The sequence below is a fragment of the Oryzias latipes genome, chromosome 9 (genome assembly GCF_053564925.1).
Source record: "Oryzias latipes strain Hd-rR chromosome 9, Olatipes_Hd-rR_3.1".
In the NCBI taxonomy this organism is placed as follows: Eukaryota; Metazoa; Chordata; class Actinopteri; order Beloniformes; family Adrianichthyidae; genus Oryzias; species Oryzias latipes.
The window spans coordinates 4,286,667-4,314,492 of record NC_136245.1 but is presented as its reverse complement, the minus strand read 5'-3'; the positions used below and the strand labels follow the sequence as shown (position 1 = coordinate 4,314,492).

The 27,826-nt window shown below is 42.5% G+C and overlaps 1 protein-coding gene across 1 annotated transcript; it reads right to left on the bottom strand.

Annotated features, from left to right (window-relative positions):
- Positions 1 to 691: 691 nt before the first annotated feature.
- slc12a2l (solute carrier family 12 member 2-like) lies at positions 692 to 26,117 on the bottom strand. Its single transcript, XM_004072807.5, has 26 exons — positions 25,457 to 26,117; positions 22,792 to 22,914; positions 22,558 to 22,633; positions 21,492 to 21,587; positions 20,142 to 20,281; positions 19,947 to 20,057; positions 17,981 to 18,089; positions 17,738 to 17,865; positions 17,090 to 17,174; positions 16,135 to 16,283; positions 13,610 to 13,717; positions 13,175 to 13,298; positions 12,987 to 13,088; positions 12,708 to 12,863; positions 7,390 to 7,489; positions 6,880 to 6,991; positions 6,668 to 6,808; positions 6,451 to 6,557; positions 6,133 to 6,212; positions 5,103 to 5,243; positions 4,861 to 4,980; positions 3,902 to 4,013; positions 3,593 to 3,679; positions 3,236 to 3,371; positions 3,073 to 3,140; positions 692 to 1,130 (listed from the first exon to the last, which is right to left on the bottom strand). Exons 1-26 carry the CDS (start codon positions 25,916 to 25,918, stop codon positions 995 to 997), a joined length of 3,309 nt encoding a protein of 1,102 aa, XP_004072855.1. The 5' UTR covers positions 25,919 to 26,117; the 3' UTR covers positions 692 to 994.
- Between the last annotated feature and the right edge of the window lie 1,709 nt (positions 26,118 to 27,826).

The following is a 27,826-nucleotide window of genomic DNA, read 5'->3' as shown; positions in this document are numbered from 1 at the left end:
AGAGTGGCGTACGCCTTCTTTTGTGCGTACGCAACGTTTATAAATGAGGCCCCTGGTCATGGCGCCAGCGGTTGCGACTATCAGCCAGGGCCCTTGGGCAGCTGCTAAGGAGATGTTCTAAAGAGCCACTCCCAGAGCAAAGAAGGCAGGATGGTGTTTCACTCTTTCCCCAGACATGGAGGTTTGCTGGGCTTGGCAGGACATCATAGACAGCTTGTACCAGGAAACGGACCCGATGGAAGTCTGCCTGCAAGATGTCTGCCTGCACTGCAGTGTACTCTCCCACCTAGTCCATGCTCCCTGCTGCCGAAGACCCGTCAACCTGCTCGCTCGCTCTTCCTCCACACCTGCTCGGACCTCTTCCTGGAGAAGACGGTGTCTTTCCTTGCCATGGGCCTGGCTGACCATAGTCTTTGGGAAGTAGCCCAAGCCCGCTCCGCCTGTCGCCACGGTGCCCACCAGTGCCTTTTGTTAAATATAAAATTTAGAGTCATTCTGCCACAAATGTTTCTGCAAAGTAACTGGAAATTGTTTTTTAAAATGTGTTCTGAAACATAATTTTTTTGAGGACTGTTTGGAATTTTTTTTAGCAGCAAGACTGATTCATGTTTAGCTAAAACATTTCATTTGATACAAATACTTTTCTTTGAATAGTTTTTAAATGAGATTTTGATTTAGAAAATCTGAAACATTAGAAAAAAGCAACAATTTTTTATTTAAAAAACACACACACACAATTTAGTTAATACTTGAATAAAACAGTGTACAAAATTAAGTTAACTGTTACTTTGTTCTGCCTCATAAAAGTAAAAATACACCTTCAGAATACAATCACATATTCAGAAATCACAGTCAATGCAAAGAAAACTTAAAGACTGAAGTTTTACTGGAGTTAAAGCCTCCATGAAAGAAACCAAACACTGACAGAGTGGATTAATTTATTAATGGAATCCAAGCAAACATTCAGAGCAGCCAGCAGGACCGTGTGCGGGTGTTAGGAGTAGAAGGTGAGGACGCTCTGGTGGTTCCCTCGCACCAGCAGCAGCGGCGGCAGATCTTTGGACAGAGTCTCCAGCCAGCACATGTAGAGGGCGCTCGACACCGTACCCTTCCTGGCCAAAGGCATGCTTCTGCACACACACACACACACACACACACACACACACACACACACACACACACACACACACACACACACACACACACACACACACACACACACACACACACACACACACACACACACACACACACACACACACACACACACACACACACACACACACACACACACACACACAGAAACATTAGTCAGTTTCAACGTTTAAAAAATAAGTTATCTAGAGCCAAAGACCAACGCTTCAGTTTGCCGAGAGAGTTAGGTTTCTGGATCCCACAAATATTTGAAGCCATTCAAACAAACTTAAAGTTTAGGTATTTATAAGGGTTTAATAATTAATCAACTTATCGATTTCTATTCCTATGATCAAACCAAATCGACCTGGCTGAAGCAGAATCAAATCGAATCGACTAATACCATTAAAAATAGTTTCAAAGTTAGATAAATCGATCATCGAATCGAAATAGGAAAATACCATTTGGATTGAGACTGGATAGGTTTATTTTACTACAACCTAACGATGACCAGATCTCATCACAGCTGACAAGCAAAAAAACATCAATTCATCATTCCGGTCCAATGTGTGGAAACACCAAATAGTGATGATTAGATGATTCCAGCTTTATGACATGGCGCCTCATCCTGCTGGATAGTAGCATACGATGATGGTACACTGTGGCCAGAAAGGGATGGACATGGTCAGCAACAATACTCAGGTAGCTGTGGCATTGGAACAAAAGTCAACTGGTACTAAGGGGCCAAAAGTGTGCCAAAAAATATCTCCCACACCATGACAACACCAACACCAGCCTGAACCGTTGAAACAAGGCAGGATGGATCCATGCTTTCATGTTGTTGAGGCCAAATTCTACCATCTGATTGTTGCAGCAGGAATGGAGACTCATCAGACCAGACAAAGTTTTTCTGACCTCTGGGATCAACAGGGCGTTTCCACCCACAGAACTGACGCACACTGGATATTTTCTCTTTCTCTGACCATTCTCACAAAGGGTAGGGATTATGTAACTTTGCTTCCTTCCACTCCCTTTCAAACAATATTTTATTTTATGTCTAATTATCCTAAGTTTGATACATCATTCTCTGTAAACCCTAGAGATGTTTGTGGGTGAAAATCCCAGTTGTTCAGCAGTTTCTGAAAGCCTCATAGCAGCCCACCTGCGCCAACAACCATGCCACGTTCAAAGTCACTTCAATCACCTTTCTTCCCTGTTCTGATGCTGGTTTGAACTGCAGCAGATCATCTGGACCATGTCTATATGCCTAAATACATTCAGTTTCAGCCATGTGATTGACTGATTAGAAACGCGAGTTGACTAGCAGTTGGGCATGTGAGTGTATTTTAACTTATGTGGTTTGATGATGATAGATGACACTGTGGACATGGCTGTGTGAAGTTACATGCTTAAGACAAAAGGACTAGCCATGTGTTTCAAACCATATCGAGGTTTACTCACTGTCTTAACTTCCACAAACATTCTCACCAAATTTCATTCTCTGCTTCAAATGAGGAATCCAACTCTCAACGCCTGTCCACTGGTGTTCCACAGGGTTTTGCTCTGTCTCCTATTTCTTTTTCATACCTTATGTCTGAGCTCCTTCATGGAAACATTTTACTGTCAGCATAAAGCAACAATTTTTTTTCTTCAGTAGATTGCCTACTTTTGTTCAAATGGCTTCCTCGTTTATTGGCTTAGTGCCCAGGAAACCTCAAAAGTACCACCTGAAACTGCTTTAGCCTCCTCTTTCAAAAGCTGTGTTTTTAGGGAAAAAAAAAGTTTTATCATAGATTTTCGTTATGATAAAGTACAAAGAGCTGTTTGGATTTGGTAGGTCTTGTATATATTCTGTTACTATTAATATGTGCCAAATATTAATTGTTATTGTATTGATGTTGAGTTTCTAAACAAAGGCCAGAAAAAAGGCGCTCTCACATCACGATGAGCTTGGCGGAGCTGGAGTGTTCCCTCAGCAGCTCGTTCAGCCGGATCTGACGGTTGGTCTGAAAGTCACACGAGAAGTGCAGGTGAGTGCCAGTCTGGTGTGCAATCAGAGCTTAGCTCAGTAATTAGTTAGAGCAGTGCTGGATGGGCAAACCTTGGCCTTGTAAAGCTCCAGTTCATTGTCCGTGATTCTCCAAGGTTCCTGAGCCTTCAGCCGCTCCGCAGCCTCCTGCTCCATGTCGTCCTCCTTCAGCCTGTACGGCTCAATGAGCTCCTTGAAGCTCAGCTTACTGGTCCAACGATAAAAACAAAACCAGGTCTTTACAGAGCAAAAACGTCATTGTTTATATGCAGCATCTGTTTTATGTTAAAACATTCATAATCTGTTGATCACTTAGACAAAACCTTTCTGCCATTTCCGAACGGCACTCTCTGGACTCTCAGGTCCTTGTCAGTGTAAATTCTGCGGCACAGAGCGGATTCATGTCTGTAGACTCATCAGAACTCTTACTTGTGCTTCTTGGGTTTGGTGTTGATGTCCCCGAGGACGTTGATGTCAGAAAAATCGATTCTGAACTTGCTGAGCAGCGTGGCCATTCTGAGGAAACACAAACAGGATGTGTGGAGCACAAGACTCAAACATCTGAAACACGAGCTGCTGTTGGTTCATGAACGTGAGTCGTAAAAAAATGAGACTGAGATGTCTTTGATTTACATCACTCTGGATTGTAAAGTACTGCGTGTCTGGCAGAATTAAAAACTGCCTAATCCTGACTCATCTTGCCAACAAAATGAAACCTGGTAACATCTGAGGACTCACGCTCGACGGTCATGGTCGATTCGGTTGATCTTCCCTCCGATGAAGACTCTGATCCTGCAGTCGCCCCACTTACTCCTATTGGTCAGCAGGTATGGAATGAGCAGAGTCAGACCTGCAGACACACAAGGGACAGAGTGAACTTCAACCAGTTTGTGTGACGCCATCCATCCTTCCATCCATCCGTCCATCTATCTATCTATCCACATGTCCATCCATCTGTCTATCCACATGTCCATCCATACACGCATCTATCTTTCTATCCGTCGAGAAGTTCTGAACCGTATTTGTGACAAAGTACCTCTGGCTTGTAACAACTGTACACGTTTTAACATTACCTTAGTATACAGTAAGGAATCATCTTTTTAGAAGTGTCTACAGCTTTAGTTTTCATTCGAATCAAAATAAATAGTAAATATTTATTCATAAATAATCAAAGAAAAGATGTTCCATAGAATAGTCATCAATAGTAGATCAATCTTAAAAATTAAATTAAATTGTTATTCAATAATTATTTAATTATTGGTGCAGTGGACACTACAGTGATATTTTAAGTAATTAATAATATAATTAATAATATAATAAGTAATAAGTCACTCGTTTGAGTCCAGGCCTTATTGCACTCTGGCACAACTCTTTGAAATGAGACACAACTAAAACACAAAACAACCCACCTCAGTTTGCATCTGATTTAAGAAGAACACTGAAATTTGACACAAACAAAAACGATCCGGGGTTTAAACTAACGGCCTTCTGTTGTGAAACTGACCCCTAAACAGCTGCCCTAAAGAAAGACATCGAAAGTGAAGGGCATCTTTTTGATGCAACAACTCGTCCTTCACCCCGAATGAACTTTTTCTCGTTTATTTGTCAAAATGTTGTACTCATTAGGCAAACACGGGTTTGGTATTTTGCAGAGTTGTAGGGGGTGTCACTGATGTGGGGGTGGGCTGAAAACTGACCTCCGTCATCAAACAGCCACCACACATCGATGCTTCCTTTGCCTTGTTTCTTCTTAAACTGTTGGCTGCTCTCCAGCAGCCGCTGGTCAGTTAGACTCAGAGGAGACTTGATATCTGTAGCTGCAAGGAAACACAACAACAAAACATGTTCTAAATACACAAAGTCACACTAAGTCCTATGATCTTTAGTCAGTGGGGAACGTTGGCAGTCCAGAACAAATGGAAATGGTCTGATTCTTAACCTCGTATGATGAGTGGGCTGCTTTGGTTGCTGGTGGACTTTGAAGGGCAGGAGTCCGAGTCCGAGTCTTTCACCAAGTTGACAGATATTAAGGCATCTTTGGCGCCCACTGGTGGCTTCTCGTGGGATGACAGCAGCTCATCTGTGGGGGAGAACTGAGACGTTAAATGACTTATCATAATTCGGAAACTCTGTGCTGGAAAGAGAAGACTTCAGGAGTAAACAGAAGGGGGGTCATCAGGGTGCCAGAGCCAATCCCAGCTACTGTTGGGTAATAGGGGGATGCACCACCCTAACCAGGCTACATCAACACAGGGCCACACAATCACATTGACACGAAGGGAACACCTGGAATCATCAAGTAACCTATGAAGCATACTTCTAGACTACGGACAAACACCATGCATGAAAGGTCCCAGCTGGGATTTAAACCTTTATGTTGTGAGGCAAGACTGCTAACCACTATACCACCATGCAACCAAGAGCAGAAACATCTTAAGGAAATGTTCTTTCTTCAGATTGCTCACCCTTTAGAATTCCCAGAAAAACACAACCTACAATCTTATCTTCTAAAGCGTATATGACTCAAGGGACTTCCTAAATAAATCTACCAAAAAATGGAAATTTGTCATTAACAGCTTTTTAAAATTATGGGTAAGTAATCTAGATTTCGCAAGGTTTGATTCAAGGATTGAATGATTCAAGCCTTGGTGAAAATGTCATTATGTCACCATGATGTGAAACTTACTGATCTGATGAGGTTTAAAATGTTTCCTGAGTCAAACTGTCCTTAGTAAAGGACTTCTCAAAACCTTAAACCCACACACCTACGGGGATGCTAACAAACCTGCATGGTCAAGTCTTCTTCTACTTGATCTCTTCAGCTACCACACACTAAAGAGACACGTCCAAATGTGGACAGGAAATGGCTTCTCCCTGAGTCTTTTCTACAACTTTACCAGCTGCTTCATGTGTTTTGTCATCAATTGAAGCCCTGTGGTGCCCAGTGTGGAACCTTTAGAGAGGCGTACCTGGTCCCTGAATGTGAGAGATGTCCAGTCCGTCCAGAAGTCTGAGGATTACAACTCCGAACTGCAGGTCAAAAGCGTCACTGCAATGACAGATTTCTGCTTCAACATAGAAACCCAGAGTTTATCTTTTGACTTTTAAAACTCTGAGATTGATTTTCCTTGACAGAGCACATCCAATCCAGACATGTTAAGTCTTTGTAACATGCTGCTTTTCTAAGGTTTGGAGCTGCTTTGTTGCACTGAGGTTGTTCTTCTTTGGTCCACTTTCAAATTAGTTTGATGAAGAAAAGAAAAACTCGACCAATGAAAGGTCTTTACTGTATGATGTTGATGTAGTTCTCCACATCTCTCATGTCTCCATCACTCCAGTTGTTCTTGAAGCCCATGACCAGTGTGTTAGGCTTCAGACGTCCCAAACCAACAGCCTGAAAGAAACTATGAATTGTTTAGCCCAATTCTACACAAAACTTATTTTTCACATTAATGAAAGTTATTAAATGTGCTCATATTTAAAATGCTGATGTGCTGCTCATACCTGCAGAAGTAGCTGCGCTCCGTACCTCATGTTCTCTGCAAAAACTGGAGCATAAAACGCCTTGATGCGTTTCTTGGAGAGCCAGCGCTGACAGCGAGCGTAATCCTGAGTCAGCTCTTTGAAGTTGGGCCTTCGGGAGACCTGCAGGAGAAACAGGACTTTGGAGGACTGGTTCCATGTAAACCTCAAGAGTTTGGTGTGTCGGTGTGTACCGTTCGGATGTGACCGCAGACCATGAGGCTCACATTCTTGGTGAAAGAGTTGACCAACTGAAGCAGAGCGGGTCGAGAATTCGGATAACCGGCCAGCACCAAGCACTGTGGCCTATTTGCGGGAAAGAAAGGCATGTTTAATTCCCACAATTATTCCTACAAATCAAAGAATACAAACTGCTTTCATCTGATAGTATTACAGCTGCACACTGAATCAGAATTATTCCTTTGAATTGGGAGTCAAGTTGGGCTGATCAAACCCTAAAGCGATTAATTGGTTAGGAGTTCATGTGTTGAACTGACTGTCATTATGTCTTTTTGAGTAAAGCTTCTAGCCCACTTCGCTCCTAACAGTACAAACACTGAGATGAGTGACAGGATCCTACAAATGCAATGTAAGGTAGAATTGTTTATGTGATCATTTCTTCAAACAGCATATACTGCACACAAAACAATTGGTTGACATAAAGTCCTGCATTGTAATAACAATTAGAGTCTCCTCGCACTGACCTGAAGTTTTTCACATGTTCTTCGACTGAAGTCAAGTTCAGACTATGAGTCAGAGCCTGGTTGTAGATCAAAGCCTGAGTGGATGAACCCCAGTTCACATCTGTGGCAAACAGCAAATCACAGGATGAGGAGATGAACTGATGTTACTATGGTGATGACTGTACCAATTCAACTAAATATCTTACCTAACCACTCTTGGTTTTTTTTACCAATAAAGTGAATAATAGCTCACCAAAAATGGTCAGTTAAGCTGTTTTGCTAAAAAAAAAAACAACTATAAAATTAAAAACTGACCTGGGTTCAACTTCAAACAGTTATAGCTAACTTCATGTTAGTATTAACATTCTGCTCTAAATAAACACTGGACTTTTTCCATTATCCTTCATTATGGGGCTGCCATGGCGCAGTGGCAGGGCGGTTGACCTCTGATTGGAAGACTGCATGTTTGATTCCTGGCTTGCCTCCCTCTGTATCCTTGGGCAAGACACTGAGCCCCACATTGCATCTGGTGGTTATTGGTTGGTGCCAGTGTTCAGCAGCAGAGGCACTATGAGTGTGTGAATGGGACTGTGACTGTGAAGCACTTTGGACCTTTGAGGAAGGAAAAAAGCGCTATACGCTCAGTGTACACCATCTACCCCATACACGCTGCCTCTGAATTAAAGAAACTCATCAGATTTTGTGAAATTCACTTTTGTAAAAGTCACAACAAAGGTTCTGAAGTGGACTAGGCATTCATTTACATTCTGTCTCTCTCACAGTTTAACATTAGGTCTATAGACCTCTCTCACGTTTTTAAGTAAGACAACTTTCAGAATCTGTGATTGACAAATACTTTTTTGTCCCACTGTGACATTGCTGCTAAAACAACAACGTAAACCAAACTGACATGACGTTCAATAAGACAGTCCATGTGGAAATCAGAAAAAAAAAACAGTTTTGTCCCTAAAACACCTTTTTGCAACCTACCCACATCTCTAAAAAACTAAAAAACAATGTAATTCTACTTCTATGTTGGTGGATGGTGAACCAACAGAGACTGCAAACTGCTACCTACTGCAGTGTTTTTCAACCTTTTTTGAGCCACGGCACACTTTAACCTCGACAAAAATCCCGCGGCACACCAGCATCCCCCCCAAAAAAAAAAAAAAAAGCAGAAAGTCATAGTCTGTTTTGATCTACAGCCCCCCCCCCCCCCCCCGGCAATCTGACGTGCATTTTTGTGATAATTGTGGCAGAAAAAGCAGGAAGTTGCAGATGTTTTTCTAAAAGATGTAATAAAAGTTAAGTTACATACAAGCTGTATGTTCGTTTTGTTTTCAAGACGCTGTCCCTTTAAGCCAATGCATCATGGGAGATGTAGTGTAAAAACTGCCAGAAAACGGCAGAAAGACTCGCGTCTCTAAGCTTCATGGTTTTGTTCACTTGTTCCACGGTCTGATACCGGATTCTGTGGAAAGCTACACCGCTAAAGACGAGCTTTAGCCGGTGTTTTTGTCGGAACTGACTGAGTTATGAGCTAATTTGGAACAAGGAAGTGGAGACTTTAACCACTTCTGATTGGTCAGACTGATGACATGTGATTAAGCCTTCAAGAATGATTGGTGGAGTCGTGGAGACAGTAAAAGCTGCGGGACTTTTCCTTACACAGTTATAGCTGCAGCTATTTCGCGTTACCGTCATTCTTATCAAAATGTCTTTAATAGAATCAAATAAACACAAATAAAAAAGTATTTTATGATCGTTTATATTCCTAACTACTCAGTGTTTTATCAGCCACAGGGGTTGCAAGCCAGTAACTTCTGTGCCGGTCCCAAGCCCGGATAAATAGAGAGGGTTGCGTCAGGAAGGGCATCCGGCGTAAAAATTGCCAAAATAACCATGCGAATCATCCACAACACTTTAGACATACCGGATCGGTCGAGGCCCGGGTTAACAACGACCGCCACCGATGCTGTTAACCTACAGGGTGTCGGTGGAAATTTGACTACTGTTGGTGGAAGAAAGAGGGGAGGCAGAAGGGTCCGTGGCCAGAGAGAGAAGGGAAAAGGCAGGAACATAGGTTTGAGAATAGGGACTCTTAACGTTGGCACAATGACAGGGAAAGGCAGAGAGCTGGCAGACATGATGGAGAGAAGGAAGGTAGATGTACTGTGTGTGCAGGAGACAAGGTGGAAGGGCAGCAAGGCACGTAGTATTGGAGGAGGATACAAACTGTTCTATCATGGTGTTGATAGGAAGAGAAACGGGGTAGGAGTGATTCTGAAGGGGGAGTTTGTAAACAGTGTTCTAGAAGTGAAAAGAGTCTCAGACAGGATGATGAGCTTAAAGTTAGAAATCGAAGGGGTGATGGTGAATGTAGTCAGTGGGTATGCGCCACAGGTTGGCTGTGACTTAGAAGTGAAGGAGAGATTCTGGAGTGAGTTGGATGAGGTCATAGAGAGTTTTCCCAGAGGAGAGAGAGTTGTTATTGGAGCAGACTTTAATGGGCATGTTGGTGAGGGCAACAGAGGTGATGAGGAGGTGATGGGCAGGTTTGGTGTGAAGGAAAGGAATCTGGAGGGACAGATGGTGGTGGACTTTGCGAAGAGGATGGAAATGGCTGTAGTCAACACTTACTTCCAGAAGAGAGAGGAACATAGAGTGACATACAGAAGTGGAGGTAGGAGTACTCAGGTGGACTACATCCTATGTAGACGAGGTCATTTGAGAGAGGTTAATGACTGCAAAGTGGTGGTAGGAGAGAGTGTAGCCAGACAGCACCGCATGGTGGTGTGTAAAATGACTCTGGAGGTCAGGAAGAAGAAGAGAGGGAAAACAGAAAAGAAGACCAAGTGGTGGAAGCTACAGAATGAAGAAACTTGTGAGGAATTTAGGCAGAAGTTGAGGCAGGTCCTGGGTGGTCAGGATGAGCTTCCAGAGGACTGGGAAACTACAGCAGAGATTATCAGGGAAACAGGTAGGAAGGTGCTAGGTGTGTCATCTGGAAAGAGGAAAGACGGTAAAGAGACTTGGTGGTGGAATGAGGAAGTACAGGAATGCGTCCAGAGGAAGAGGTTGGCTAAAAGGAAGTGGGATGTAGAAAGGACTGAGGAAGGTAGACAGGAGTACAAGGAAGCGCAGCGTAGAGTGAAGAGAGAGGTGGCAAAGGCCAAACAGAAAGCTTACGATGAGCTATATGACAGGTTAGACACAAAGGAAGGAGAAAAGGACTTGTACAGGCTAGCCAGACAGAGAGACAGAGATGGGAAGGACGTGCAACAGATAAGGGTGATTAAGGACAGAGATGGAAAGGTGCTAACAACCCAGGAGAGTGTACAGAAAAGATGGAAGGAGTATTTTGAGGAGCTGATGAACGAGGAAAATGAGAGGGAAAGAAGGGAGGAAGATGTGGTTGTTGTGGAGCAGGAAGTAGCAGAGATTGGAAAGGATGAGGTTAGGAAGGCTCTGAAAAGGATGAAGAGCGGAAAGGCCGTTGGTCCTGATGACGTACCTGTGGAGGTATGGAAGTGCCTAGGAGAGACAGCAGTGGAATTTCTAACAAGGTTGTTCAATAGGATTTTAGAGAGTGAGAAGATGCCTGAGGAATGGAGGAGAAGCGTTCTGGTCCCGATCTTTAAAAACAAGGGTGACACGCAGAGCTGCAGCAACTATAGAGGAATAAAGTTGATGAGCCACACAATGAAGCTGTGGGAAAGAGTAGTGGAAGCCAGGCTTAGGAAGAAGGTGGAGATCTGTGAGCAGCAGTATGGTTTCATGCCCCGTAAGAGCACCACTGATGCCATTTTTGCTTTGAGAATGTTGATGGAAAAGTACAGAGAAGGTCAGAAGGAGCTGCATTGTGTGTTCGTAGATTTAGAGAAGGCGTATGACAGGGTGCCGAGGGAGGAGCTGTGGTACTGTATGAGGTCGTCTGGAGTGGCAGAGAAGTATGTCAGAGTAGTTCAGGACATGTATGAGAGAAGTATGACGGTGGTGAGATGTGCTGTAGGTCAGACAGAGGAGTTCAAGGTGGAGGTGGGACTACACCAAGGATCAGCTTTGAGTCCTTTTTTGTTTGCTATGCTGATGGACAGGCTGACAGACAAGGTAAGACAGGAATCTCCCTGGACAATGATGTTTGCGGATGACATTGTAATTTGCAGTGAGAGTAGAGAGCAGGTGGAGGAACAGCTAGAGAGGTGGAGGTTTGCTCTGGAAAGAAGAGGTATGAAGGTCAGTCGTAGTAAGACAGAATACATGTGTCTGAACGAGAGGGATCAAGGTAGAAGCGTTAGGTTACAGGGGACTGAGGTGAAGAAGGTGCAGGAGTTTAAGTACTTGGGGTCAACAGTTCAGTGTGATGGGGATTGTGGAAAAGAGGTGAAGAGGCGAGTGCAGGCAGGTTGGAGCGGTTGGAGGAAAGTGTCAGGAGTGTTGTGTGACAGAAGAGTGTCAGCAAGACTCAAAGGAAAGGTGTACAAGACAGTGGTGAGACCAGCTCTGCTCTATGGGTTAGAGACGGTAGCAGTGAGACAGAGACAAGAGGCTGAGATGGAAGTAGCAGAGATGAAGATGTTGAGGTTCTCCTTAGGAGTGACCAGGTTAGACAGGATAAGGAACGAGTACATCAGAGGGACGGCTCATGTTGCCTGTGTTAGCGACAAAGTCAGAGAAGCCAGACTGAGATGGTTTGGACATGTTCAGAGGAGGGATAGTGGATATATTGGTAGAAGGATGTTGGAGATGGAGCTGCCTGGCCGGAGGGCAAGAGGACGACCAAAGAGGAGATATTTGGATGTCTTAACAGAGGACATGAAGTTGGCTAATGTTAGGGTAGAAGATGTCCATGATAGAGTGAGGTGGAAAAGGATGATTCGCTGTGGCGACCCCTGATGGGAAAAGCCGAAAGAGAAAGAAGAAGACTCAGTGTTTTATCAGGACCTGTTTGGATGAACAAAGAGCTGATTTCCTGGAGATGGGAAATGCTTTTAGATCAGTTAATGAGGGCAATTTTCCACGGCACACTTGACCATCTCCCACGGCACACTAGTGTGCCGCGGCACACTGGTTGAAAAACACTGACCTACTGTATGGGAACTCATCAGATCATTATGGACAAAAGAACGCTGGACAGGTAGAAGTCAGACTTCTCTGTATTGTCTGGTGTTAGTGGCCCCCGTCTGCTTTTCTCACAACACTGCTGCTCCACAGGATGAAGGATTTCACTGCTACAGCAAGGGTGTCAGGTCATCTTGGCGTTCATGAGCATTTATTTACAGCGGTTCCAAAAATGTTCTGAGTTTGCTGTGTTTATGTAGGCACCATGGCGCCCCCACCTGGTTTCTTGTAACTGACGTAGATGTACAGAGCAAGCACAATCAGCAGGGTGACCAGGGCCGCCCACCAGTTGATAACGAACATGACCACGAAGCACAGGATGGCTCCTGCCAGGGATACCCACATATTGTAGTACTTGAAGCTAGGACGCCACCCTGTAGAGAGAAAAACTCCAATTTAGCTCAATTCAAGAACATTTAAAAAAAAACTGTAACATTTTAGTCATGCTCCTGGTGAGCGTCATCCTAAACTAAAACCAAAATGGCAGCAGAGTTTACCTGGAGAGTTGGCCAAAGAGGCGTGGAAGACAGAAAAGTTTATGAGTGCGTAAGAAGCCAAGAAGAAGTTGGAGATGATGGGAGCAATGACGTTCAGCTCGGCTGGAGGAGAGAAAAACCACGAGTTTGTTACCCAAACCAACTGTTATGTTTGTTTCTGACACAGAGGAGTCGGGTTTACAGCCTACCGATGAGGATGAAGGCGAGGCCGATGCAGAAAGTTAGGACGTAACCCCGGAGAGGCTCGTTGTTCTTTCCATACCCCTTCGCAAACACACTCAGCCCGGGATAGATGTTGTCTTTGCAGAGAGCCTGAAAACAAGACAGCCTTTGTCTCTTCATTGATTCAAAAATAAGATCTTGATCCCCTGTTGAATCCTGCAACATTTCTGAACTATTTTTACACTCATATGAACCAAAGTGAAGGGTCACTTCTTCTGCTTTTCTTCGAAGAGCAGATCCTTCTTCAGTAGCAATAACTCTCCAAGAGGCTCTGTTTCTCGGGTGACAGTGATGTTTTTTTGTTACTTCTTTGTGCAAAATTATTCTTGCTGCTCTGCTTAGATCATTGTATGAACCCTACATTTTCAGACAAAACCAATAAACCAAAGGAAGAGCTTAACCTGAAAGACTTTGGGAGCAGAGACCAGCGAGGCCAAAGCAGAGGACAGAGTAGCAGAGAAAATGCCTGCAGAGATCAGAGGGCTGAAGGCCGACACCAGGCTCATCACCTGTGCATCACACAGAAAACACACAAACTCACTCAACACATCACTGTCATTTTGCTGTCGTGAAACATGCCGCAGGTCTTTGACGAGATGTTTCTTCTGTCATGTAAACGAAAATGTTACTGTTTTCAAGTTCCGACAGAATACAGATGGAAGTCCCACTCTGATCATCTTTTGATCCATTGTCAAAGCATTCCCAGAGGCATTTTAATATGAATTTTTTCCTCTGAGTTGTGGGCGGGGAAGTAAGCCCGATCCAAACTTTGCGGAGTTACTGTGGTAATACACTACCGCTAGGAGCAGTCACACATTTTATTTGAAAACATTTGTCCTCAGTTTGAATGTGTTTATGGCATTAGTGCTTATGTTTTATGAATCTTCAGTGTGTCATTTCACTAAATGTTTATGGATAAATTAGGAAAACATTCCTTCATGCAACTCCACTGTTGTCTTTGGCTGTCATTCTGAGGGTTTGGGACACAACACTGCACCTTGTCAGTGATATCAGTGACAGTGTTCATGTATCTGTGCGTACATGCATTTCAGTGCACAGTGTGTAGGTGGTTGGTTCTCAATGCTCTCATTCAGATCTGTGTGGAGCAGCTTGTGACTCGAGACAACAGTCACTATTATGTTTGCTGCACTTTGTTAGGGAACGGCTCTGTCTGTCGCACACTCGCACAAGTGTGTGTTTGTATCCAGAGAGGCAGCACCAAGCCACATCATTTACCTGATAAGCCACAAAAAAAGCTGAAGTTCAAAGTTTAAATCTTGATAAACTTGTCTCTGTTTGGTCAAAAAAAACCATCACTTTCATGTTAACATGTTAAAATTAAGAACCGAAAGGTTACAAGGTCGGTCCACGTGGACGAGTTTGTCTGAAGTGGATGCGTCAGCATACAGAGATCAGCTGAGAGGACGGTGGGAAATAAGACATTGTTCTATCCTGACAGCCTTCATCGTAGCCACCGTGTTGCCTTTCAGAGCAAACAATAGCTGCGGGCGTGTGGACACACGTCATTGCGCTGAGTGCCTTCATTTACACACATTCCTCCTCGTCCCTGAAGGGTTACTGTCTATTATTACAAACACTTTGAACCCTAATGCCAAACCAGCCATTGAGTACAGTTTCAATACATTTGAAAGAACCACTGATGGAAATAGTGTTTTGAACATACTGTTGAAGCATTTTTCTCATGAGGGAGGACAAATAATGACAATTAAGTTGAAGTTTTGCTTTTCTGAGTATTTCTTTTTTCAAAATGTTGCAAATCAGGAGCAGACAGAATGCATTTGGAAAAAGATGTAGCTGTGACGTAGAGGCCACAATCAGTGGGCCATTAGCCCCCTGCTCCGCTCCATTCTGATACATGTACCTGCAGACAAATAGATCCATGTCTGTCTTGGTTTTCCTCGTCTGAGCTGGAATCTAGATCAAAACTGTATGACTGGATAGTTCCAATATTGCTCACCATTGTTTTGCATTGCTAATGGTAGGTTGGGGGTGTAAGGGGCTGTAAGCTAGCAGGAGATGGTGTAAACAAACTGATGGATGATGGAAAGTGGGGGGAAGGCTTACTTAAAAAGTTAACTATATATATAAAAACATTTCATTTGTAATAGACAATGGAAGAATCAAAATGTTAATATAAACTTGAGAATAGTAATTACACAAAACATTCTCATCAAAATATTCTAAAGGCACATTCCAATGAAACTAATGTTTTTGATGTTTTTAACATATTATTGTGGAATTTTTCTGATGACGAGGACAAATATAAAGAAAAAGAATATTAAAATTGCAATTTTCAGTATTTCTTTATGAATTAGGAGGAGATGAAGAAATGCGGTTTGGAAAAGATGGTATTGGTGACAGAAGACACGCTGGGCCAGCCGGCCACCAGCTCCCTTCTCCGAGCTCTAAGCAACAGAGAGGGGGAGGGAGGGCGAGTTTGCTCTGCATCAACAGTCCCACTCAGAGGTGAATTTATGATAAACCCCTGCCGCTCTGCACAAACTATGTCCTAGAAAATGACACAGGTTTTTGGATTTTGACTAAAAATAGCATAATTCTGATTAAAAGACCACTGGGAACACTTTGACAATAGATAAAAAGATGATCGGAGTGGGTTTTAAAAACAAAAACAAAAATGAATGTATTATGTTTTACTATCCCACATCAGCTTTTACCTCTAAATAATCAAAATGTAAGATGGTCTTAACTCTAAAAATCTTACCCTTCATTGCTATTTTCTTGTTGAATAAAATAACTACCAGAAACCAAAATATGGCTGACGGAGTTAAAGCAGCTCAGAGTTCTGTCCTCTGCAGAGGATTTAATGAACACAACATGTTGTATTGTAACAGGTTTTTTTCAAATTACTTCAAGCATCAGTTGTGCGTCTTTTTATTGTTTTCACCTGAAAATCGTTCATCAGGCCGTACTTGCAGCCCCCCTCTTCACAGATGGAAAAGTCATAGCCGAGTGTGCAGGCAGCGTCTGTGCAGTTCACTGTGTCCACCACTGTGTCGTTATGGTCACCGGTTGCATCTCTGACAATAGTTGCACCTTAAAATGAGACAAAATAAACACGGTCAGACATTTTTTCGAGGCACTAGCCAGAAATCTGACCAGTTGTTTTGTCTTGAAATGTTGATTCTTCAGTTTGTATATGTGTATGTATACGTGAGTATGTTTATGTAGGACCTGGATGTGGGTATGTTTGGGGTTGGGAGGGATATGGGGAGATCAATGTATCAATGTTAAAAAGTCTTACCTCTTGAAAATATGCTCTGTAGTTTAAGGTTTAAATAAGGTTTAAAACATAATTAAAAAAAAACCTTGGAATAAAAATAGTATGACTGTAATTATCCAAAAGAATAATTATACTCTCCCAACTTAATGTTAACATCCGCGCTAACATTTTAGTATATTTTTATTAATATTGTTGACTGAACTAGATCTTTTTTTTTTTTTCATCATCTAAACCATTTTGTCCCCTTCGGGGTCACGGGGCTGCTGGAGCCTATCCCAGCCCCTCATGGGCAAAGACAGGTTGCCATTCTGTCGCAGGGCCACAAATCACACACCCGTTAACACCTATGGGACAATTTAGAGCAACCAATTAATCTTTAATGGATTTTTTTGGATGGATGGAGTCCCCAGAGAAAACCCACGCATGCTAACTCCACACAGAAAGGTCCCCCATTGGTTTTCTGTTTCAGGTCCCCCAGCTGGGACTTGAACCGGGGGCCTTCTTGCTGCCAGTCAAGTAAGAGCGCTAACCATTGCGCCACTGTACACCCAGAACAAGAACTTGATCAATGTTAAATAAATCCCAATGTAGATTAAAAAAAAGTTAGACTCAAGCCTACCTGTGGAGATGGCAACAGCCACATAGGTGAGTCCTGTAATGAGGATGGCCAACAGGGTTCCTTTAGGGATCGCAGACTGAGGGTCCTGATCATGGAGACATCATAAGGGTCAAAGTTGTTTTGCTAAACCATAAAATATGCATTTGGGTACAAGACAAATTTACTTTACATGACGGTTAGTCCATAAAAACTAGAATGCCCAAAACAAAAGCTTCACAGGAAACGGAACGTCTGACACTTAAAAAAACCTTAAAATATGTTTTCACTCTGTGGCTCACTGATTTGATCAGCCTGTCTGCCAATGGTATGATGGTTAGGGGCTCAAATCCCAGGGGAGCCAAACACAGAGTCCTCAAAGGTAACTAAAAGACTAACACAACCAAGCATTACAACTTGTCAAGCACCAAAACATAAATTAAAGATAATTTGAATAACATTAAACTAAAGTCCCAACTATCTGACAGACAAACATCTGAATCAAAAGAATGTTGGCCAATCTATTGACTGTCTAAACTGGTGTTTTGTGTAATGGAGCTTTGGCTGCACCACAAATGTTTTGTAGAAATGGAAACATCAGTCCTACATCAGGTGGAGCTGGAAATCTGGAGTTATTTCTCAAAACTGCTTTGTTTACGTCTAAAAACCCACAGCAAGGTCACCGGAGATGTTGGCTCCAGCCAGGATCCCAGTGGCTGCTGGGAAAAAAATGGCAAACACAGAGAAGAAGGTTTCTTCATCCCTAAAATCTGGTCCAAAGTTCTCCACGAGAATGGCAGCTGCCAGAGAGCAGAAGTAAAACAAAATTACAGTTAGTACAACATCACAATGGGGTATGGCTTTTTACACAACAAAAATAATATTTGAAAAGGAAAAATCACAGTAAAGACTGACTTTGATAACCAAAGTATCCTTTTGGCTTTTTGTTTTCGGATGGCATGACGGTTCCTATGAAGAAGTTGGCGATGGCTCCCAACAGGATCACCAAGAGGACAATCTGAGCCTGATGCACAAAGAAAATAAATCTATAAAACATATATGTGCATGTTGAATTACAACACATCAATCTCATTTACAGTATAATATCAGTTGATAAACATTTCTTTCCTTGATTCTGGCACTAACTAAACTCATATGCACTGTTCTTAATGATGAGCCAAAACTGAGCAATAAAGATCAAATAATTTCACTAAAATTCCCTAAATGGTCATATTAAAATTTTAATATACCTTTAGCCTATAATTTAAATATAGGTTTAGAAAAAAAACTGTCACTGTGTGTATAATCCAACTTTGACACTCCAAGTATGTTTCCTTATCAGTCTTCCAGGACTACAATCTAGACTCCAATTCAAATTCAAAGAATTTGCCAGACTTTGTTCACATGTTTATTCATATGTGGTCCTCCTGTACTGCATGATTTCCTTTTTTGGGGGCTAAGACACCTGATTCAAATAACTATGACTCATTTTCAGGTCTCTATGCAGCTGATGATTGGATTAAAGTTTCTCAGACAAACGAAAAAGCTACTATATGCAGGGCACTTGAAGACTGTTGTTTGTAAGCAATGGTCCAGATCAACTAATCCTGTTTACTTAACCCCCCCCCTCCGGAAATTATCAAAAACCATGGAACTAAGCCGGAACTATGCAGATGACTCACAACTTTTTATTTCATCTATTTTGAACAGACCAATAAATAGTTTTAACCGGAAGCCTGTCTGCACCACATTAAATTTGGATGTCTTATTGACTTCTATTCTTTAGTCCCACCAAAACGGATGTGATTAGCCTCGACTCTAAAACATCTACCATGATCTGTTCCTCTGATGGATTCATTCCTGATCCATTCATTCCTGATCCCTCCCAAAGAGAACCTCAACATCTTCATCTCTGCTCATTCCAGTTCTGCCTCCTGTCTCTGCATCCGTGTCTCTAGCTGCTCCCACCACAGTCTTCTACACCTTTCCTTGTATTCTGGAAGACACTGTTTAGTCACACATCACACCTGAAACCTTCCTCCACCAGTTCCAACCGGCTTGCACATGCCATTTTTTCCGTCTTTCCCACTCTATGTTGTTCTGGACAGTTGACCCTAAGAACTTAAAGTCCTTCACCTTCTCCACCTCTGCGCACTGTAATCTCACCGTTCCACCACTCTAGATGTTCCTCCACCTCAGGGCTGCTCATTCCTGGTTCTCTACCAACCTGCCTGTTTTTCAGCTCTCCCTGTACTGCTTACTGCTGATTAACTGGGCCAGGTGTGTTCATTCAATCAGAATCTGGAAACATCTGATTGAGCTAATCAGCAGCTAGCAGGGCTTGGAGATCTGGAAAACAGACAGAGTGGTAGATCTCGAGGACTAGGAATGAGCAGCCCTGCTATACATGTTCCCTACTTTCACTACAGATCAAAATGTCCTCTGCAAACATCATGGTCCACACAGATTCCAGTCTAATCTCATCTGTCAATCTGTCCATCATCACAGCAAACAAGGAGCTGAAAGCTGATCCTTGGTGCAGTCCCACCTCCACCTGGAACTCCTCTGCTTCCTCTACAGAACATCCCACCACTGTCTTCCAGTTCTCATGCATGTCCTTTGACATTTTAAGGAATCTTACTTGTGGAATTTTACTTAATAGACATTTTACTATATTTATTAAATTAAGCACTTTGAGTTGCAACTTTGTTGCAAATATACTACAATCATTAAAATGATGTCAACTTTTTTCATCTCAGATTTTTTTTTTTATCATTGAGCTGTGCTGCTGGAAAGTTTGAATGAATTTTATGAAATATCAAAACCTTTTTTATTCCTTTAAACTAAGGCTACAGCAAAAGAATTGAGTGTTCATCTCCACCTTGGCTTCCCATTCCATTCCGGCCACAGAGATTCCCAGCAGCAGGATGACGGTCAGAGTCCCAACGATGCGAATGTCATTCAACTCGTCAAACATCAGAGCATCCACATCCTGCAGCCAGTAACCATGTCATTATTCATTTGACAGCTCAGTCAAGAAAAATAAAGATGATTCGTTATAATAAAGTTTCCTTACGTTGAGCATCTCCACAACAGTCTCAGCAAAGCCTACAACGTACATGGCCACAGCCACTGCATTGGCAAAGGCAAAGATGAGGCCAATGGAGCCTCCAAACTCTGGCCCCAGACTCCTGGAGATGAGGTAATATGCACCACCTGAAAGCAAATGTTTACAGGAGAACCTCAGAGAAAATAGTGTTACAAGTTGGTGTCAAAGACTCGTAAAGGTATTGGAGAGTTTTAGGGAATGCAAACACTCTGGTGGTTTCAGTTGTTCTTTCTGGGTCTGAGAGGTTTCAAAAATGTCATTAGAGGCATGAACGTAAGGGTGTGATCAGAATGGAAAAGTCTGTTTGTCCAGACTGAGTCAGCTTAACCCTTGTGCTATCCTAGGCACTTTAACATTGGGAGTGGGGTCATCTAGACCCACTAGACAGTGCTCTGAACCTTTTTTCTTCAATGATTTGTGATCTTCACTGGTGTCCATGGATTACATGAAATCCTCTTCACCTTTATCCACCTTTGTCATGGTAGGGAGAACACATCATCTTGACCCCATAGGATAGCACAATGGTTAATTTGGTGCAGATCGAGTCCTGAACCTTGCGTTTGGTCTGTTTTCAGACTGCCAGCAAGCAGACTTTCCTGTTTTGAACCAAAGCTTGTAAACAAAACAATGTGACTAAAGATCTCTTCACTCATCGGCCAGGAATTACGAGCAATTTTGAATGTCCGTATCAACGTCGGCTTTTTACTTTGGTCCGGTGGAGGCATGCTGCAAGATGGTTACTGAGGAGATGACGGCTAAGAAGGCACACTGCTCAGTGTTTATGACATATGGATTGTGAAAAGCAACGTGAATCACGTTAAAAGTTGCCCTAATGAATCTGCATTCATTCGACCACATTTGAATGAGTTGCTGTGTCTCATCGTTGTGGTGTTATGGCATTGTTTTTAAGAGAAAGTTGCTAAGGACCTACAAGATAGCTTTTAGGCTGACGTCAACACGACAACCGTTACTTTACATTTGTCCACGGATCATCGGTTGCTACATTCTACTTGTGTTTAGATCATTTGACCCCTACGTTGGCCGTTTTGGTCTGCTCCAAGCATGGAGCCTGATCAGACCGAAGAATCTCAGTCGAATTGGAGACGAACTGAAATCACCTTGAAAAATGGGTCAGATGTATTCAGACTGAAAACTTGCTCACGATTATTGGAGGACATAAACTCTGGTTAACTTAAACCAAACCAAATGTGTCCAAAGGAGTCGCATATTTATCTTAACATATACAATTCAGGCTTTCTGTGTTTTCTATGTGGCTTTGTTGTGCAGGCTGAGTGCCGCAGAAGCCTCAGGACTCACCTCCTCGGACAAAGCCGTTGGTTGCTATAGCTGAAGTGGACAGACCGGTGATGGTGGTGACCACAGTAGCCATCAGAATGATCGCAATCGTGAGTCCTGTTTAAAAAAACAAGATGACACAAAACCCTGTAAACATCTGTTTTAAAAATGGAATACTTTAGGAAATGTCAAGTCAAAGTAAAAAAAAAAAACAAACATCAAATGATTACATTTGATTTATTTCAACTCTTTAAAATTAGGATGAAAAGCAGATGATTTTGCTTTAAAAAAGATCTGTTTCTTAACTATTGGTTATGCAAAATGTGAAAGGCAAAGTCTAAACTGTATCAGATAAATGCAAAATGTTGGATATTTTTTCAAACAATTAAGACATTACGAAAACTTAGTGCACAGAAGTGTTACAGAAAGTCAATCTCAGTGTTTTCCTGTGGGACAGAGGAGTGTGTGGAAATGCTCAGGGTCACGGGGTCACAGGCAAATACATCGAGTCCCGAAACATCGATTCAACTGAGCGAGCATGCGCTCTGAGGCTCGTTTATTAGACTAAAACATTATGGGCCAAAGGTAATAATATATTATCATGTAAATGTATATAGTTTCCTCTGAAAGGCTTAAGAAAAGCATGACATAGGAAATTTAAATGTTATTAATTTTACACGAAAAAGAAGTAACATACTCCTTAATCTGAATGTATTAGAATTGACAACTGAAAGAATCTGACCTTTTAGAGAACCCGAGACCAGGATGAAGGTAGAGACTAACTACAGATCATCCGCACTAACATAATAAATCAAAGGCATTTTATGTCCTAAGGTTATTCTTTAATAATCCTACATGACTTTTGTCACTAAAGAATTAAAAGCAGGGAAGCTGAACCTCAGATTTCGGTGTTTTTCTGGTTTTTTTTCAAATGTTGGTGTTTTTAGTCAGTCATAATCTGGAACGCTGCTCATCACTTGCTACTAGGAACAGAAAGTGAAAGAGTAAAGAGCAGATCTAGTTCAAGGCATCGTGATCCACATGAAAACAAACCATCTGATACCATCAAGGTCTCATTGATACTCACCAATTCCAGCCTGACCCACAATCCAGGACATCCTGATGAAGAGCATCACGCCCCAGATGTTCAGCATGCAGCGCACCTGGAATGAAAGGAGGACACAAAGTGATGAGGAAGAAGGATGAAGAACCAGGGCACATGTGCTGCTGTTTATTGTCCCACAGCAGATGATTGCCAGCAAACAAGAGGTCCAGATTTCACTAAACCGGCTTTTCTCCACACGCTCCACCTGAGACTAACCAGGACTCCTTTGACCCAGCCGAACTTGACCATCCCTCCTTTCGCCTCTTTGGCCATCAAAGCTGCTGCCTCTTCGGCTGCCGATGGTTCGTCTCCATTGGCCAGACCGTCCTCGAATGGTTCCTGATAAGGCAGAAAAGCAGAATGAATAATGAGAAAAAGGTCAGAGGTGGAAAACCTCCTATAAAGTCCAAGTTTTATTTGTTCAACTTTCAAGAACAAAAACATACAACCAGAAAAATATTACAAAGTATATAATTGTACAAGTTAAAATGTATTTTCTGGGGTATCTTTAATGCTTTATGATTCACAGCTTTACCTGCTACGATAGGTTATGACTTTGCTTTTGACTTTGTGACTGCAATGCATTGTGGGACTGAGTCAGAAAAGATGTTCTTCTGCTAAAGAAGATGAAAAAAAAGGAAAGCCAAGCCACCTCATTTGCTTTTCAGTTTGCTGAATGTCCTTCTCAAGGGAAACACCCAGAAAATAAACGTTAATAAACTCAGTAAAAAAATAATGGATAACTTTTCAGCATCGGAAGGCTGAAAAGTTTACGCTTTAATTTTTCTTTCACTTGTTTTCCACGATCCTTTCTAAGCACAGAACTAAAGACAAAAACAAATCAAACCACGTTTATTTTTTTACATTTTTTTTAACATTTGCTCATGTGGAGGCAACTACCCCCCTCTTGCCTGTTCACAAACAAAAAAACTGAAGAAGCATTCGTCCCTCCACAGCCTTTCATGTTCACTTTTCATGTATGTTATTGCCGTGACATCAGATTTGCTCATTTTGGGATGTTTTTTTTCTCTCTCCACTCCATGTGTTGCACTCATTTTTGTTCTTTGGTGTGGATAGCAGGTCATTTATGTGAATCCCACCACAGTTTAGGCCCTTTGGGGTAGCAGGAGGTTAGATGCAGAGTCAAATACTTGACTTTGATAGCAGGTGAGCTCTCACTGATGACTTCAAGCTGCTCCTTAACATAAAACTTCAATAATAATCATTTTTTTGATGTCCTTTTAAAAAAAAATCAAGTTAAAGTAAAGAAAAAACGTAACAATTTGAACTGAGTGTTGTTATTTAACTTACAGCTTGTCTTTTTTTCACAATCAGCTAAATTAAAATGCAGACACGATTCTGCTTATTTCAGGAGTTCAATGGAAAGTTGATTTGTTTATTGACTGCTTGTTTACATTTACAGTGCGACAAAAAAAAAATTGTCTGCCACAGACAAGAGTTTTTGTCTCTAATGTCCATCATCGAGACACTTCACCTGTTGGTGTCATGGTTTGGGTTCTTTGTATTGGCTTTTTCTTTCCGTTCTGTTTCCTGTTTTATTTTGAAAGGTTTACTGTTATGTCATGGTTTTGAGTTCTACTTCCCTGGTCCCAATCTCTCCTGATCATGTTCACCTGTGTCTTGTCATTGCTGTTTGTATTTAAGTCTTGTTCCTGCCTTACTCTTGTGCTGGTCCATAAATGTCTCTTCCCTGGCTGTCATGTCCATGGCTTCTTCTGCCCTGTTTTCATGTTAACCCACAGTAAGTTTAGTTCTGTTTCCCTGCTCTGCAGCACTTTTGTTTAAGAATAAACCCCTTGCCCTGGAACTGTGTGCCTCCCGGTGTCTCTGCATTTTGGGTCCTTCGGGTTCATCAGCCCTCCCTCCCTGACAGTTGGAGACTTGAGTTTAACAACAAATAATTTAGCAGCAATTGTTAACATTATTTTCATAGCAAAAACAGAGGGAGGAGGGGGGGGGGTTGAATTTCTGTTTTTTCTTTTGGGGCCAATTAGGGGATTTACCTAATCTTTCTCTTGCATGACGCAGTTGGAGTTGAAAAAAGACAGGAATGGCAAATACACAGTTTTTATTTACTTATGTTTTTAGTTGAGCATTGAAAATCTATTGAAAGATGAATTAAAACCTCTCAAAAGTTCTGTTTTTTCTTTTTTAGTTTTAGGGTGACTAAGCCCTGTAAGGATGGGATCGAATTTCACTGGTTTGCATTGATGGTTAAGGTAAAGCAACACATGAGCACGCGCACTGGCTGCCTAAAACTATGCTTCCTCACATGTACCCTAACTACACGCATGCATGCACGCACAGACAGGCAGACACGTATTTGCAACATTCAAAATTCAAAGATATTTGCAACATTCAAAATTCAAAGTTAGTCAGAGCTGAAGGATTTCCCTAGACGCGCCCCCTTTTAGATGTAGACACACCTCGCGTCAGACTCAGAGAAGCGCTTTCGAATGCGCGCTCCCCTGGCTCAGATCTGGAAGAGGCGCAGCTTCAATTCTGCTGGAGGTCAGAATCGGACAGTCCGTTGAACAAGCTGACACTTCTAGTGACCTCAATCCAAACGTTTTATAATGTAATTTGAATTTTCTTTAGCCTGGAATTTTTCATAAATTGTATTTTGGTATAGCTCGGGTTCAGATGGTCTTTATGAGTTGACTTTATTTTAGGTTGAAACAGTTAAAAGAAGCACAAATCCTGATTTTTAAAATAATTTACTCAAGTTGAACTAAATTGGTCATTTTCTGCTTCTTGGTCATTTTCGGCGCGTAAACATAACTATTGTAGGTACTTTTCATCCAGAGTTTTTTAATTTTCTTGTAGGAAAATAAGAAGAAAATCTTTCAAATCGAGTTACTTTATCGAGTTCATCGTGCAGCTCCGACAGGGACGGTCTGGTCCTCTTCTCCCCGAAAGGCGCCGCAGTCTGCCGGTAGAACTCGATGTTGGGGACGGCGTCGATGGTGTTGTGGCCGAAGGTCCGCATGTAGTAGGTGTTGGAATGGGAGTCAGAGATGTGCGTGTGGCCCGTGCCGGTGGAGTGCAGGCTCACTGAGTCGCTCTTTGTACCGTCCGGCTCGTGGAAGACGTCCGGGGGGAGCCCAATGTCCGAGGCGGTGCCAAGCGCACCGGGGTCCAGAAAGCCCACCACCCTGAACCGTCCCCTGGACTCCTCAGGAGGCCGCAGGCCATCGATGGTCCCAGGGACCGGAGGGGTTTGACCCGCAGATGCAGCGGACGAAGCCTCCGTGACCACGTCAACCTGAAAGCGGCTTTGAGCGGAGCCGCCGGTCTTCAACGACGGTTTCTGTCCCGACATCTCAACCACCGAAGCAGAACCCCCCACCAAGCTTTAAAGCAGAAAAAAGTCTTTGGTTCCAAAGCGGAGCCCCTTCAGAACGCAGCGCTCGCGTCAGGGCGCACTGCAGAGATGTCCTCGCGCCGTGCGTAAAGAGCGCAACTCCCCCCTCTTCTGTGGCGCTCCACCTTGTTGTGGCTCAAACAGTTTATTGTCATCTGTTCTTGTCTCCTCTTTCCCCCCTGTGGTGGAAGGGGGGGGGGGACGCACAGAGGGAGGGGGGGTCGTTGTCGTTTGCACTCCCTGCGCTCTGACGGCTCAGCGGAATCCTGGACTTTCATTTACGCATCAGATAAAAACAGTAGAAATAAAGGAGCTTGGTTTCATTGTCATTTCTCTCTTTACGCACGCGCCAGAGCGCGTGCCAAAGTGAACACCACGAGAAAAGCACAGCATGTGCGCGTGCATGAGAGTTTTCAACAAAGGCATTTGTTATCAGTGCTGGTGACGCACTCTGAGGCCAAGACACTGATGGGAGGGGGGCATTAGCATAGAAAACAAAAGCTACTGTTGATGCTGAAGCCAAACACCAAACAATAAATAGCAACTTTATCAAAGTGAACTAGCGTGGTTTTGGTTAGCTTGCGCATCAGATAAAAACTTTGCCACCGGGGCTTTTGTTGTGCTTTACTCAGAGATCACGTGACATGCAGGAGATCTGTCTGTGGTGCTGAAGGGACACCTGTGGATGCAGATGACTGCTGCGTTTGACTCTGGAAAATCCTGGCACCTTGTGGTTGTAGATGTAATTGCTGGACTAACCTTGTCTGATTTAAAGGGCATTTCATGTCTAAAATAGATCAAATGTCTGACATTCTTTTGTTTTCTTTAGTATTTAGTATATTTTGGACGAGAATGAAGTTCAAACTCCAGGAACTTCAGGAAAGCAATCAAAGAAGAAACTCGTCCAAGCAGCAGGAAATAATGATCCTCCCCTTCAAATCTTCTTGATCTTCTTTTTTTTTTCACGGCTTCTCACTATGATTGGGGCAGGGGGTACGTTTGACCTTTGGGTTTCTGATTGCCTTGAAAAGATGAATGGCACAGTGAGGAGAAAGCAACTTAACTTGTAGAACGCCCAAGTAGGGGGAGCCAAATTAGAAGGGCAGGTTGGACCTATGGACTTCAGGCTGGGGGTTGTTCTGCGGCAGCCTGTAAACACTCCAAGAAACTCCAGGATAAGACCCTGCCACAATTCGGTTAACACATGATGAGTGTTAACTAAGGGTATTACGATTTATTTTAACAATTTGTTTCATCTGATTTATTGTTGCTGATCTTATTCAAAGTCGATATTTGTTCATTTTGAATGATCCGATTCTCTGATCTAAAATGGATCCAGAACATCTTTATCCAAAACGTCAACCAGTGTGACTCAGAGAGAAATTCCTGGTACTGAACAGTGCAGGTGAAGTTTTCCAGATCTCTTGGATTTCTTCAGGAGAATCAAGTGTAAATGAAATGTGTCCAAACAAACGAGCCTAAAGCTCAGCTCACGGTTGTTTTTTCACATCCAAAGAATCCAAAGGGAACATTCTTAGAACATTCAAGCACACTTTATGGTCACATGTCTTTACTAAATTGAAAGAGTTTCCACACATTTAACTGGAATGATGGACTAATCCGGTTTTGCTGCATCGCATGTGTATTGTCTGCTGCAATGACACGTGGTTGTTTTTGTGTTATGGTAAAATAAATCTACCATGTTTCAATCAAAATGGTATCATCTCAAATTGATATAACTGATTTATTTCATTTTGTGATGATTCGATTTAACCCTTGTACTATCCTAGGCACTTTAATATTGGGAGTTGGGTCATCTAGACCCACTAGACAGTGCGCTGAACCTTGTTTCTTCAATGATTTGTG